At 31.5% G+C, this 12,688-nt stretch overlaps 1 protein-coding gene across 2 annotated transcripts; it reads left to right on the top strand.

Annotated features, from left to right (window-relative positions):
* The first annotated feature begins 6,058 nt into the window (after positions 1–6,058).
* LOC140976660 (ubiquitin-conjugating enzyme E2 7-like) lies at positions 6,059–10,781 on the top strand. 2 transcript variants are annotated; one of them, XM_073440907.1, is made up of 6 exons: positions 6,059–6,281; positions 6,398–6,500; positions 7,520–7,617; positions 7,698–7,798; positions 9,809–9,886; positions 10,456–10,781. In XM_073440907.1, the coding sequence occupies exons 1-6, from the start codon at positions 6,134–6,136 to the stop codon at positions 10,528–10,530; spliced, it is 603 nt and encodes a 200-aa protein (XP_073297008.1). In that variant the 5' UTR covers positions 6,059–6,133; the 3' UTR covers positions 10,531–10,781. The 2 variants fall into 2 exon arrangements, with proteins under 2 accessions (XP_073297008.1, XP_073297007.1); XM_073440906.1 differs by having other exon boundaries at positions 6,063–6,281; positions 10,453–10,781.
* The last annotated feature ends 1,907 nt before the right edge of the window (positions 10,782–12,688 follow it).

The raw sequence follows: 12,688 nt of genomic DNA, 5'->3' as shown, positions 1-12,688 counted from the left end.
TACGGAAAAAAGAAAAATACAAAAATAAATTGACAATTTTTAGAAAATGCAAAAAGCCAGAACATTATGCTAATCAATGTTGGGCTAAAAACAAAATTAATAATTTAGATATAGATGAAAATCTAAAAGAAACATTATTTAAAATAATAATAGATTCAAATAATAATTCTGATAGTGAGTCTGAGACTTCTTCTGAATCATTTGAATCAGAAGAAATTATAGATATTGAATCAAATACTTCAGATCAAGAAGAATGTACTAATTGTATACAAGGAAAATCTTGTATAAATTACATAGATAATAATGATAAAAATGATGAGTTTTATAAACTTATGTCTCAATTTCAAGATTTAAATATTAATGTTTTAACTAACAGTAATATTTTAGAATTCCTTAAAATGATTAAGGATCCAATATTGAAATCCACAATTATCGATCAAATGGAAAATACTGCTTCAACTAGCAGTAATAACATTCTTGTTAAACAAGAACAAATATATTCAATGAAAGAAGTAAAAAATCTTTTACAACAAAAATAGAGTAAACAAAATCCAGTTACTATTCAAGATTAAATTAAAGAAATCGATAATCTTAAAGATCAAGTAAAAATTCTACAACACAATAATCATAGTTTAAATTATCGTATTTCTGTTATTGAAAATAATAATAATAATAATAATTCAGTTAATAATTTGGAAAGTTTTGATAATATTCAAGATATCACATTTCCTGATCATAATAAAAAACATTGATATGTTTTAAGTATGATTATATCTCAAAGTGGTATACTAATATTACTTTATTAATTGATAATTCTTATAAGAAGAATTTTATTGCTATGATAGATAGTTGTGCAGATTTAAATGTTATACAGGAAGGATTAATTCCTACTAAATATTTTTATAAAACTACTCATTTTCTTTCTCATGCAGGAGGAGAACCTTTATAAATAAATTATAAATTACCAAAGGCATATATATGCAAAGATAAAACCCGTATTCAAACCAGTTTTTTATTAGCAAAAGATATTTCTAACCAATTAATACTTGGACTACCTTTTATATATCAAATTTATCATTTAACTTATATTGATGAAACATACATTATAGGAACCTATCACGGTAACCCTATTTCCTTTAAGTTTATAACTAAACATGTTCGTAGAATTTTAGATGAATTACAAGAAAAGATTGATAAAAAAACTTTTCAAATTAATTCTTTAAAAGAAGTTAAAATTCTAACCATATGTGATACATTAAAAAATCCAAAATTACAGGAAAAGATTAAATTTATTTATAATAAATTTTCATTAGAAATATGTAATGATCTTCTAAATGCTTTTTGGAATATGAAAAAACTTATAATCTCTCTTCCATATGAAGAAGATTTTAAGGAAATAAATATTCCTATCAAGGCTCGTCCTTGTCAAATGAATTATGAATATTTAGAATTATTTAAGAATGAGATTCATTCTTTATTGAACAAAGGTTTAATCAAACATTCTCAATTTCTTTGGTCATGTACTGCTTTTTATGTTAATAAACATTCTGAACAGGAAAGAGCAGTTTCTAGATTAGTCATTAATTATAAACCTCTTAATAAGGTTTTGAAATGGATTAGGCATCCTATTCCTAATAAAAACGATTTATTAGATATACTTGTTAATGCTATTATATTCTCAAAATTCGATTTAAAATCAAGATTTTGACAGATTCAAATAAAAGAATCTGATAGATATAAAACTGCTTTTAATGTTCCAATAGGACATTATGAATGGACAGTTATGCTCTTTGGACTTAAAAATGCCCCTTCAAAATTTCAAGAAATTATGAATGATATTTTTTATCACTATAGAAATTTTATAATTGTTTATATTTATGATATTTTAGTCTTTTCAAATGATATTGAAACACATTTTAAACATCTTGATATATTTATAAATATTGTTATACAAAATGGCCTTGTAATTTCAAAGTCTAAAATGATTTTGTTTCAAACTAATATTAGATTTCTTGGTCATATGATTGAAAAAGAAAAAATAATTCCTATACAAAGAATTATAGAATTTGGTTCAAAATTTTCAAATATTATAACTGATAAAACTCAGTTACAAAGATTTTTAGGAAGTTTAAATTATATTTCTCGTTATATTAAAAATCTTACAAATGATTCAGCTATCTTATATGATAGAATAAAGAAAAATCTTTCACCTTGGTCTGTTAAACATACTGAAGCAGTTAAAATTATAAAGAAAAAAGTTAAAAATCTTCCTTGTTTAATGCTCGCAAATCCCCAATGGGATAAAATTGTTGAAACTGATGCTTCAGATATAGGTTTTGGAGGTATTTTAAAACAAATAGACCCCAAAATAAAAACAAGAATATTTAATTAGATTATATTCTGAAAAATGGAATAATGCCCAGAAAAATTACTCGACAGTAGCAAAAGAAATTTTAGCTATTGTAAGATGTATTTTAAAATTTCAAGATGATTTATATAATGAAAATTTATTATATAAAAATGATTGCAAATCTGCAAAATCTATGTTTTAAAAGATTTTAAACATGATGTGTCTAAGCAAATTTTTGCAAGATGGCAGGCACATTTAGTTCCTTTTGATTTTGAAATCATATATAAAAAAAGTGAAGAAAATCACTTACCAGATTTCTTAACCCGAGAATATTTATCTTAATGTTTCTATTTACAGATATGAATTCTCGAGGTCGTGGAGATTCCTCTTAAAAAAGAAGAGGTGGTAGGAGAAAACCCCTAATATTATTGCCCAGCATGGAAAACAGAGGCTAATAGCCCAGAAATTATTTAGCTCATCTGCCAGTAATACTGAGCAAAATGAGTTATACAATGAATTTGAAGAATTCTTGAAACAGAAACAGAAAAGTAATACAAATTCTCAGTCTCAAGCATCATATGCTAACATCATTAAAGATGATGAAGGTGATTCAGCTCTTTATATAGAGACAAAACACCGAGAAATAATTCTTCTTATTGAAGAAGAAGATACCCAATGGGAAAAAACTCCATAGACTATCATGGAAAGATACTTAACCAATACATCATATGTATATGGTTCATATAAGCAAAGAGGATTTTATGAAAATTTTCTATTATCTACAAAAAGTGTTGAAATAACTCACTTTTTCAGTAATACTCAACAGAAAAGAAGTTACAACTTCTCCAAGTTTATCATCAAAAAGATTATATCTATTGAAGAATGTGGTATATCTCCATTGGTGGAAAAAGAATTTTATTTACAAAGTTATCAAATGACTTTTAAATTCAATTTTTGGTATTATGTTGAGAGTTTTCGTAAAACTCTATTTTATGAAAATGAGAAAAGAAAGCATACATAGTTTTTAAAAATATGTGAAAATATTTTCCATTATCCAATTCCTAATTGGTTTTTAATATGGTGGAAAATATTTGGTCCATCAGAAAAAATTTTGCCAGAGGTTTTCATAAAATCAATGAATAATTGGTTAAATGTTTCCCCAAGTGTTACAAAATCTTTTTCAGAATATTGGATTGATGGCAAGACTCTATGTCTATTCTTTATGAAATTTGGGAATCCATGGATCTGGAAATGTCAACCAAAATTCAGTTAAACTGATGAAGGCAATCCTTGTATATGGAGGGTCAGTTCCACAAAATTTTGGGAAAAATTATTAAGAGATGATCCATATACTTGTAAGCCTTATGGCTATGAAACTCTTCAAAAGATGGAGGAGAAAATTTCTTTATATCAGAAAGATTTTCATAATCAACAAGAAAAAGAGAAAAACTCTATGAGTCCATTCAAGATACTGACTCAGAAATATTCTGAGATTTATTCCAAAGAAAAAATGATTGAAGTATATATTGATGAAATGGAGAATGATCTTTATAAGAATATTGGATGTTCTGACTCCAAATCGGATAAATCAATGGCTTTCGAATCAAGTGAGAATCAATTTATTCATCTCATGCAAATGCAAGATACACAAAACCCAGAGGAAGATATTCCTAATCTCTCACATATCAGCGATATTTTTGAAACTTTAAAAAATTATATAAAAGATAATATTAAAGATGATTAGGACATTCATCTTTAATAAAGTTGATGGGATATTACAAGTTGGTGGCATATCACTACAAACGATGGAATATTTCAAGTTGGTGCCATATCACTATAGACTTTTTGAATTTTGTAACCATGTTACTATTTGCTTTAATAAAGCATTGTACTGTTTTTATTTTTAGTAGGAATCCGGGGTTTGATGTCTGGCTCTTCCTTCTATATATTGTTAGTCTCGTGTTCTTAGGAGGACACCGTCGAGTTTGCTCCCCTCTATTACTCTCTTGTAAACAACCCTTCTTAATAAAAGTTTCCACTTATTTAATCAAGACTTCACTACTGATTACAACTCTGTAAGTTTACTATTATTTATTTTCTGTTTTTATTTACAATTTTTAATTTTTATATTTCATATATTAGCCTGAATGACAGGTTAAATCATTCGTGCTAAATCATATCTATTTTTATTTGTAACTTGGAATGGAATTGAGATAATAAAAGATTTATTTAACTTTAAGAATTTAATGAAATATAAGTGTCTTTGGTTAGAACATAAGGTAAAAAGATGAACCAGAAAATGGTAAATACAAGGTTCGAGTAACCAAGAAATAATAAATTCGTGTTGTAGCCCTTTAGCCTGCTTAGCCGAGAGATGGCGTTTAAGGCGTTTATGGGTGATTTTTATGAATTTGTGTTTCAAAGGTATCTCGATAAAATCCTCTGTTGTTTAATTTCTTTGGTATATCTTTCATAAATCTTTTTATGTTTTGTAAAAGATCCAAATAAGAACCTTATATTCATTATTATTCTGGAATTTAAATTCCTCCTTTTCTTAGCTCACTTTGAGTTGAAGACATGTGTGCGAAAGTCACTAAGGAAAAATTTGGTAAAACAACGTCACGTATCAGATTCAATTTGATTCCAAGCCCCAGATGGTATATAGACGATAGCATGGCTTTGTCGGTTGTTCTAAATGTAATATTATGATTTAATACTAATATCTAACAACTAACATTTACTTTATTGCAATTAACATTTACCCGATTGCAACTAACTTTTACTTACCACGTCTAACTTTTATTTTTCGCATCTAATTTTTACTTTTACCGCAACTAACTTATTAAATCATATATTTCATTTAGGCAATAACGTGGCTCTGCCGATTGTTCTAAATGAAATATAATGATTTAATTTAACATTTTCTTTATGCAATTTTATATTTATACGGTCATATTTATAATCATAGGTATGCTATATAAAATATCGGTTAATTCGATATTTTTTTATAGTAGGAACTATATTATATTATGTATGTGTTTAAATATTTAATTTTCTTTTTCTTGGAATCATTATTTATGGTGGTTTCTTTTGTTTTACATTTAGTTAAACAATATTGCATAAACCAAGATAAATCCTTGAGCATTGACAAAATTTATAATTTGTAAACTTCATTCTTGCATTTGGTAATTTATAAATTAACAAATTTAAACTTAAAATAACCTATCTGTTGATCGATCTCGTACTTATAAAATATATTACTTCTAGACAAGTTACACTTGGGTGAATTATAATTTAAGTAGTAGTATCGTGGTCCAAGACAGCTCAAGCACGGCTGGTCGAAGTCCTGGGACAGTTCGTGAGGCTAGGATTGATGGGGGGCTCGGTTTGTGCATTCTTGGGTGAACCTTGCAAGTTCTTGTGCATGGGCTGTAAAATTTGAAATATATATATATATATCTCTACTAACAGTTTTAACTTCTTATTAACATTAAAATTTCTCAACTTCCATTCCATATAATCTCTATTTCATTTATACTTATTGTTTTCTAATTTACTAATGTTAGAAATTTTAATCTTGTTCATTCATCATTTTTTTAAAAAGAACGCCTAAATTCATATATTATATTACACGCTGTGTGTCTGTTTACTGGTGCATAAATTAATTAATTAATTAATCAATCCGAAAACGTATATGGAACGCTTGGCCATGCTTCCCTACTCTTGTACGCTTTTATTACCCGTAGTGAACTGATTTCGGCCCAAAGGTGGCCCGCAAATCTTATGTTTCGAGTTATAAAGACATTGGAACAGCGGTGTCGGCCTCACCGCCGTAATTTTTGCCACCCTCTCCGTCTACCCCTAAAACTTACTAAAAAATCGATGGCTTCACCCTCTCAAGGTAGCCTCCTCCTGCAAAAGCAGCTTAAAGGTACGTATATGTTGAGAACTTTGAATTTCTCTTTTTGAATTTCTTGCGGTAAGACTTTATCTTTTTCCAATTCTTGATAAGTTTTGTGGTTTTATGATCTGGGCGTTCGATTTCAGATCTGTGCAAGCACCCCGTGGATGGATTTTCGGCTGGTTTGTTGGATGAAAGCAACCTGTTTGAATGGAGTGTCACCATAATTGGCCCCCCTGACACACTCTAGTGAGTTATCATGTTCTTTTTGTGTAACATTCGTGAATCTTCATGCCCTTGCTTAGAATGAGAATTCGAATACATTTATTGTTAGTTATTCAATCGTTTTCTGTGGTTTTATAAATCTTCTCTCATAAGGGTTTTAGTTGCTGTGCTGGTGTTTTTGGATTTTGTTCTTACGGCACACACCTAAAATACCTTTTTCTATGTTCTAAAAGGTGATATAAAGCTGCAATTAGTGAAGATTAATCATGAAGCACATGCAAAACACAAAGATTTGCCCGAAAACTGAAGATTAAGCACGAAACACGTGTGAAACATAACGATTTGATAGAAAAACGGGGAAAACGGCGAAGAACCATGCCATATGAAGCATGTTTAATGCATAAAATAAGCGAGCTTTTTATTTCCAGTATTAATATTACAAGAATCTAAAGTTTTTTTAATGAAATAAATATTAAAACTTATGGATTATTTTGTAGACTGTCTGAAATTCATTATTTTAAACATTATAAGCTTATTCATCTCCTACCCCAATATAGAATTTATTCATTTAGTCTTAAATTGAAAATTGATTATGTTTATACGTTATTTATTTGTTACCTGGCTTGAGATGATTAAAATTATACTAAAAACTAAATACTCTTTTTCCCACTTAAGCTTCAATTAAGCATGTGTAAGCTTGTAATGCTTAACCGCGCTTCACGTTTTTATAACCTTACATTTTCCCTTTATTATGTTGATGATTGAATGTTGGCTTCTTGGCCTTGGATCGTAAGCAGTGGAAATAGGAAAGTTCTCTATAGATCCTGATACCCTCACCGTACAAACACTATTCTATGCGATTGAGAATAAAATCATAATGAAATGAAAAGACAATTGTACTGACCTGGTGGGGCTTGAATAACCATGCCATCTGGTTTTGCTTTTAAGAACCTGATTGTCTTTTTGTTAATTTGGATGTTATCATCAATAGTAGAGTTTATTGCGTGATTCCTTTTTAATTATCGCGCTTAATTTGGATGCAGTGAAGGTGGTTTCTTCAATGCCATCATGAGCTTCCCTGCTAATTATCCGAACAGTCCTCCAACAGTGAAATTTACCTCTGAGATTTGGCATCCCAATGGTTTGTTTTCAATCACTTTTTTAAAAAATGCTCAATAAGATGGTTCATGGGGTTCTTATTTGAAAAGTCACAATATGCAGTTTATCCTGATGGGAAGGTTTGCATTTCAATTCTTCACCCCCCTGGAGATGATCCAAATGGCTATGAGCTGGCTAGTGAACGCTGGTCGCCTGTACACACGGTATAATCATGAACCAATTTTGTGTTACACTCACCAGTGGCTATGATTTTCGTCCTGTGTGGTTGAATTTTCCTGTAAAACCGTATACTAAATTGAGCATGTTAATTTGTAAAAATTTTAATAGCTTTAACCACAGTACTATTGCAATTTGTAAAATTTTTTAGTAGCTATGAAATTCCTACAATATTTTTATCTTTGAAATGAATCTATTGAATTGAAAGTTTGTTAATTGTTTGCCTAGTACACTTTGCTATCCTAGACCCTAGTCCCTCGCAAAATAAGTAATTAAATGATCTGTTACCGTTCAAAGTAGGAGAGACTGAATAATTTGTTGTTCAAGCATTGGCAGCATGATTTATGCGAGAGAAAATTTCTCAAGTTTGACTTTTTGTAACAAGTCATGAGCTATGTCTTCAATCAGTAAAAGCTTAAAGGGTATTCGGATTATTTCTGCTCTTTATATTCTATTTCTCATAGTTGGCCCTCGTTAGGTCGTTATTTCACAGATTTATGATTTGCTCTTGCTTTGTAGTTGATCCAAACTTGGATTGAAATTGATGCTTCAAATAACTAATTCTACAAATGAATTTAAGATAAAAAAATTGTTGAGAAATAGTGTCTCATCAACTTGTTACTTTGTCAAGATTGTACAGGCTATATTTACTTTATTTACTTTCATTCGTTGTAGTCTATATAGCACGGATGCTCATAAAATTATTTGTTTTCTGAAGTATCGGACACGGATACGCGTGTCGGATATGACGAAATCCATGTCGTTGAGTTTTTGTAGGTTTGACCAGTAGGATACGCTTTGGACACGGCTAGAATACGCCATGAACCTGGGGGGATGGAAACGTTTCAGAATACCTTTTTGCCTTTTCTTATTGATACTAAATTTATATACATATTAAAGCCTCATCGTGTCTTAAATTTTCAAAATTTTCCGTATCGCCGTATCCGTATCGTATTCGATACGATCCGTATCTGGATCAATGCAACATAGACTGTAGAGCCTGTAGCCCTCGGACTATTTTCTGAATTATGTTATTTTTCTTGCAATACTTCATTCCATATGCGTTTTTTATGTTTATTGTTATCTGCAGTCTTGTTTCAATGAAACTATTAAATAAATCAAAACCTCTACTATATTTACTTTACAAATGAGCATTCAGCAAAAGAAATGTAATTGACAGATTGTGAGATATTTTGGAAAAACACATGGATTTAAGAACTCGTAGCTTCTCTTTTGTCGTTTTTTCAATGGGTATGACTTACGAGAATGTTTATCGATTCATTTGGTTTCAAATGAGGGTTCTTTTGTCCAGCACCAAAATTAGTATTAAATTCCATCCAATAATTCAACGGGGATGTTATTTTATGAAGAGTTGAACGGTCTTTGCAAATATTTTATTCTTCACATGCACAACTCTATTTCATCTATTTTATCTTTCAAAATAGAACGAATAAGCGACTGTAATAAGAGAGGACTTGGCCTCAAATTGAATTTCAAGATTTTTTTTTATCCAAAAATTTTGAAGTTCCATTTTTTCCTCTAGTAGATATTTTTGGTTTTGGTTTTGGTTTATGTTTCTGTTTCCGTTTCTGTTTCAGACTATAAGAGGGTAGTGATGAGTTAGTGACGAACCTTTTCATTTTTCAGCTTGTCGGAGAATGAGAGAATCTATTCAAGCATATGTTCAGTCAGAAATTCCAACTTGCCTGGGATGTAATTTTGCAAATAGCATCTTCGTTGTGAATATTTGTTGCTTTCTCTGTCTGTATATTTTAAAAATTTTTTTTTTCACTTGAAATCTAGAGCTTAAGGAAACATTTTTCTTTGTTGTGAATTCTTTTACTGGTACTTGAGCATATGTAAATTTGGATTTTCAAATTTTTCCTTATTACCATCAAGGCAATGTATTCTATGATAAATGCCGAACAGCATCGGTTACTCTACCCATGATAATTCTGTGAGAACAAATATTATACAAATGATTTTTTTGTTTGCAGGTGGAGAGTATAGTTCTAAGCATCGTATCTATGCTTTCAAGCCCGAATGACGAATCTCCTGCCAATGTCGAAGCTGCTGTAAGTTCAAATGCATTAGATTGCTATGATTTCCTCACTATCTGATTATATCCTGACCTGTAATTAGAGGGTGTTTTCCTGTTTCTGAACTCCATAAAGCAACTAGGCATTTAAATAAGGTTTTACTCACTTGTATAATGTTCGGTATTTTTTTTTTTATTACAACGGGGACTCGAACGTAGACCCATGGGGAGGGAAAGGGTGAGATCAAACAACTGTGCTAAGCCTGGTCTCGTATAATCTTCTTTCTTAAAAGTAACATTGACCCAATTTTTGTCTTACAAAATATTTAGCCTGTAATATTATAATCTGATCTTTAAAATAAATCTAGATCTGACATATGTTTTAAATATGTGCGTGTTCACTATAGGAGATCTTATAAAGCTTTAAAAGGAGGCCCTATCTGAAGTTATAATAAGTTCTGCATAAAACTAACAAGGCATTCTTTTAATTCTCATGTTTGTTTCTACGTTGTCACTTTTTCCAACTCTGTTCAATTTTTCACTGTCTGTGCTTGACTTGTAAATCCATCCAACTAAATGAATGATTAATTCCAATCTCTGCAGAAGGAGTGGAGAGAACAAAGGGATGAATTCAGGAAGAAAGTTGGACGCTGCGTAAGACGATCACAAGAAATGATGTAAATTGGTGATATCTTGCTGTGAAACTTGGTTTGGTTTTGACTGTTTACTTACTTTATCCCTCTTATTTTGCTCAACAGATATTTTGGTCAGTAGGGATATTGTTTTGCTGGTTTCTTAGAGCATGTAAATTTACTACATCTGGCATTATATTGTATTCATTACTGTCGGAGAGCTCTCCTTTTCTGTTAAAAATTCACGCACGCATGATATATATGATTATATGCGATAATTAATTGCGTTTTTAGTGCCTATTATTTGGGGTCGGAACCATTTTGATCATTGTGTAAAGGTCCCTTGATTTATGAATTTTAGATTATTTTTATGTCACATATAAAATTATCGTTAAGAACTAAAGGAAAATGGCACATGAAAAATTCAAGAGGGATCAAAATCTCTTTGATCTATGATCTATCGTTGCCCGAGAAATACCCAATAATGCACGAAAATTGGGTATTTGTTTTCCAAAATTTTCCGCCCTTTGTGGAATACGTAAAAACAAGACATGAACGTGAAAGTACTTGTTCTTTATGTAGTAAAAAGGTAAAAAAAAGAAGAAGTAAATACAATTGTTATTTGTTGATTCAAAGGAATCGAGACATGCGGGACTGGGTAGAAGAAGATGAATGTCCAGAAACAGCAGTGTTATGAAACAAATCCGACAAGTTGTTTCCCAGATTTTCGGACGAGTCGTCGCTCGCCTTGCTCAAAACTGTCATATAACTGTCGAAGAACTCCTTATAAGACGGCACTAGTTTCCTCTATCGACACTTTGATCTCGTCTCGAAGCTTCGAGTCGGGAATGACCCACGAGCTTTGCTTTTGATATTCGTCTTCGAAGATGGAGTTCAATTGCCTGAAACTTGTTGGTCCCACTTGCGGTAATTTGAGATAATAAACCCGAAAATAAAGAATAAACTGGACACCGAGATTTACGTGGAAAACCCCTAAAAATTATTAGGGTAAAAACCATGGGCAAGATGAAAAGAATTTCCACTATAATATCTTGTAGTGTACAACTCACTCACTGTGTTTTCAAAGAGAACACACACTCTCTTAATACAGGAGAACAAACACCTCACAAATAGTATAGAATGTTATAAGATGAGAGAAAACTCGAAAAATGGATGATTTCAAAATGAAGGGGGGAGCTCTATTTATAGAGCCCCTTAACCGTGTGAACAAGGAAATTGTCGCACAACTTCATCACGCAATTCCATCCAACTTTGTTGACCCACGAAATATGCATGGCATACGTTTTTAAACATAAAAAACGTGTTGTCCCTCAACTATTAATTAATATGGCCGGACATTTCTCCCACTTGGAGATTTGATTGAGAATCAAACACATCTCCACACATCCTTTCAATCTTGACATTCCCTGCTGCTTACGTTTTTGCTAGACCACTTGAGAATCTACACCATTCAACCTTATCAGTGTTTACTGGCTTGGTCAGAAAATCAGCTATGTTATCTTTTGTATGGATCTTCTGCATATCCACGCTTCCTTCCTCTACTACTTCTCGCACAAAGTGACATTGAACTCCAATATGTTTCGTCCTGGAATGAAAGGCGGGATTCCTTGCGATGTGCAAAGCACTCTGACTATCACAAAACAAAGGAACATTCTCTTGTTTGTGCCTGATCTCCTCGAATAACCTTTTAATCCATATTGCCTCCTTGCAAACTTGAGTAGCTGCCATATATTCTGCCTCTATTGTAGATAACGCCAGAACTGTCTGTAGTTTTGAAACCCAGCTTACTGCTCCCCTCGCAAGTGTAAACACATAACCAGTAGTAGATTTCCTCTTATCAAGATCACCTGCATAATCTGAATCGACATAGCCTCTGAGTGTAAAATCCGATCTTCCATAACATAATACAGCATTCGAGGTACCCTTAATGTATCTAAAGCTCCTCTTAACAGTGCTCCAATGCTCTCGTCCAAGATTCACCATATATCGACTAACTGCTCCCACTGCTTTAGCATTGTCCGGTCTTGTACAGATCATGGCGAACATCAAACTTCCCACTGCTGATGCATATGGTACTCGAGACATCTCAATCCTTTCTGCTTCACTGCTAGGACACATCTCGGAGGATAACTTGAAGTTAATAGGAATAGGGGTCGAAATTGGCGTACTATCTTGCATGTTGAAGC

Source organism: Primulina huaijiensis, chromosome 5, assembly GCF_012295235.1.
Source record: "Primulina huaijiensis isolate GDHJ02 chromosome 5, ASM1229523v2, whole genome shotgun sequence".
NCBI classification, from domain to species: Eukaryota; Viridiplantae; Streptophyta; class Magnoliopsida; order Lamiales; family Gesneriaceae; genus Primulina; species Primulina huaijiensis.
The sequence above is the reverse complement of the archived record's forward strand: the minus strand, read 5'-3'. Positions and strand labels throughout refer to the sequence as shown.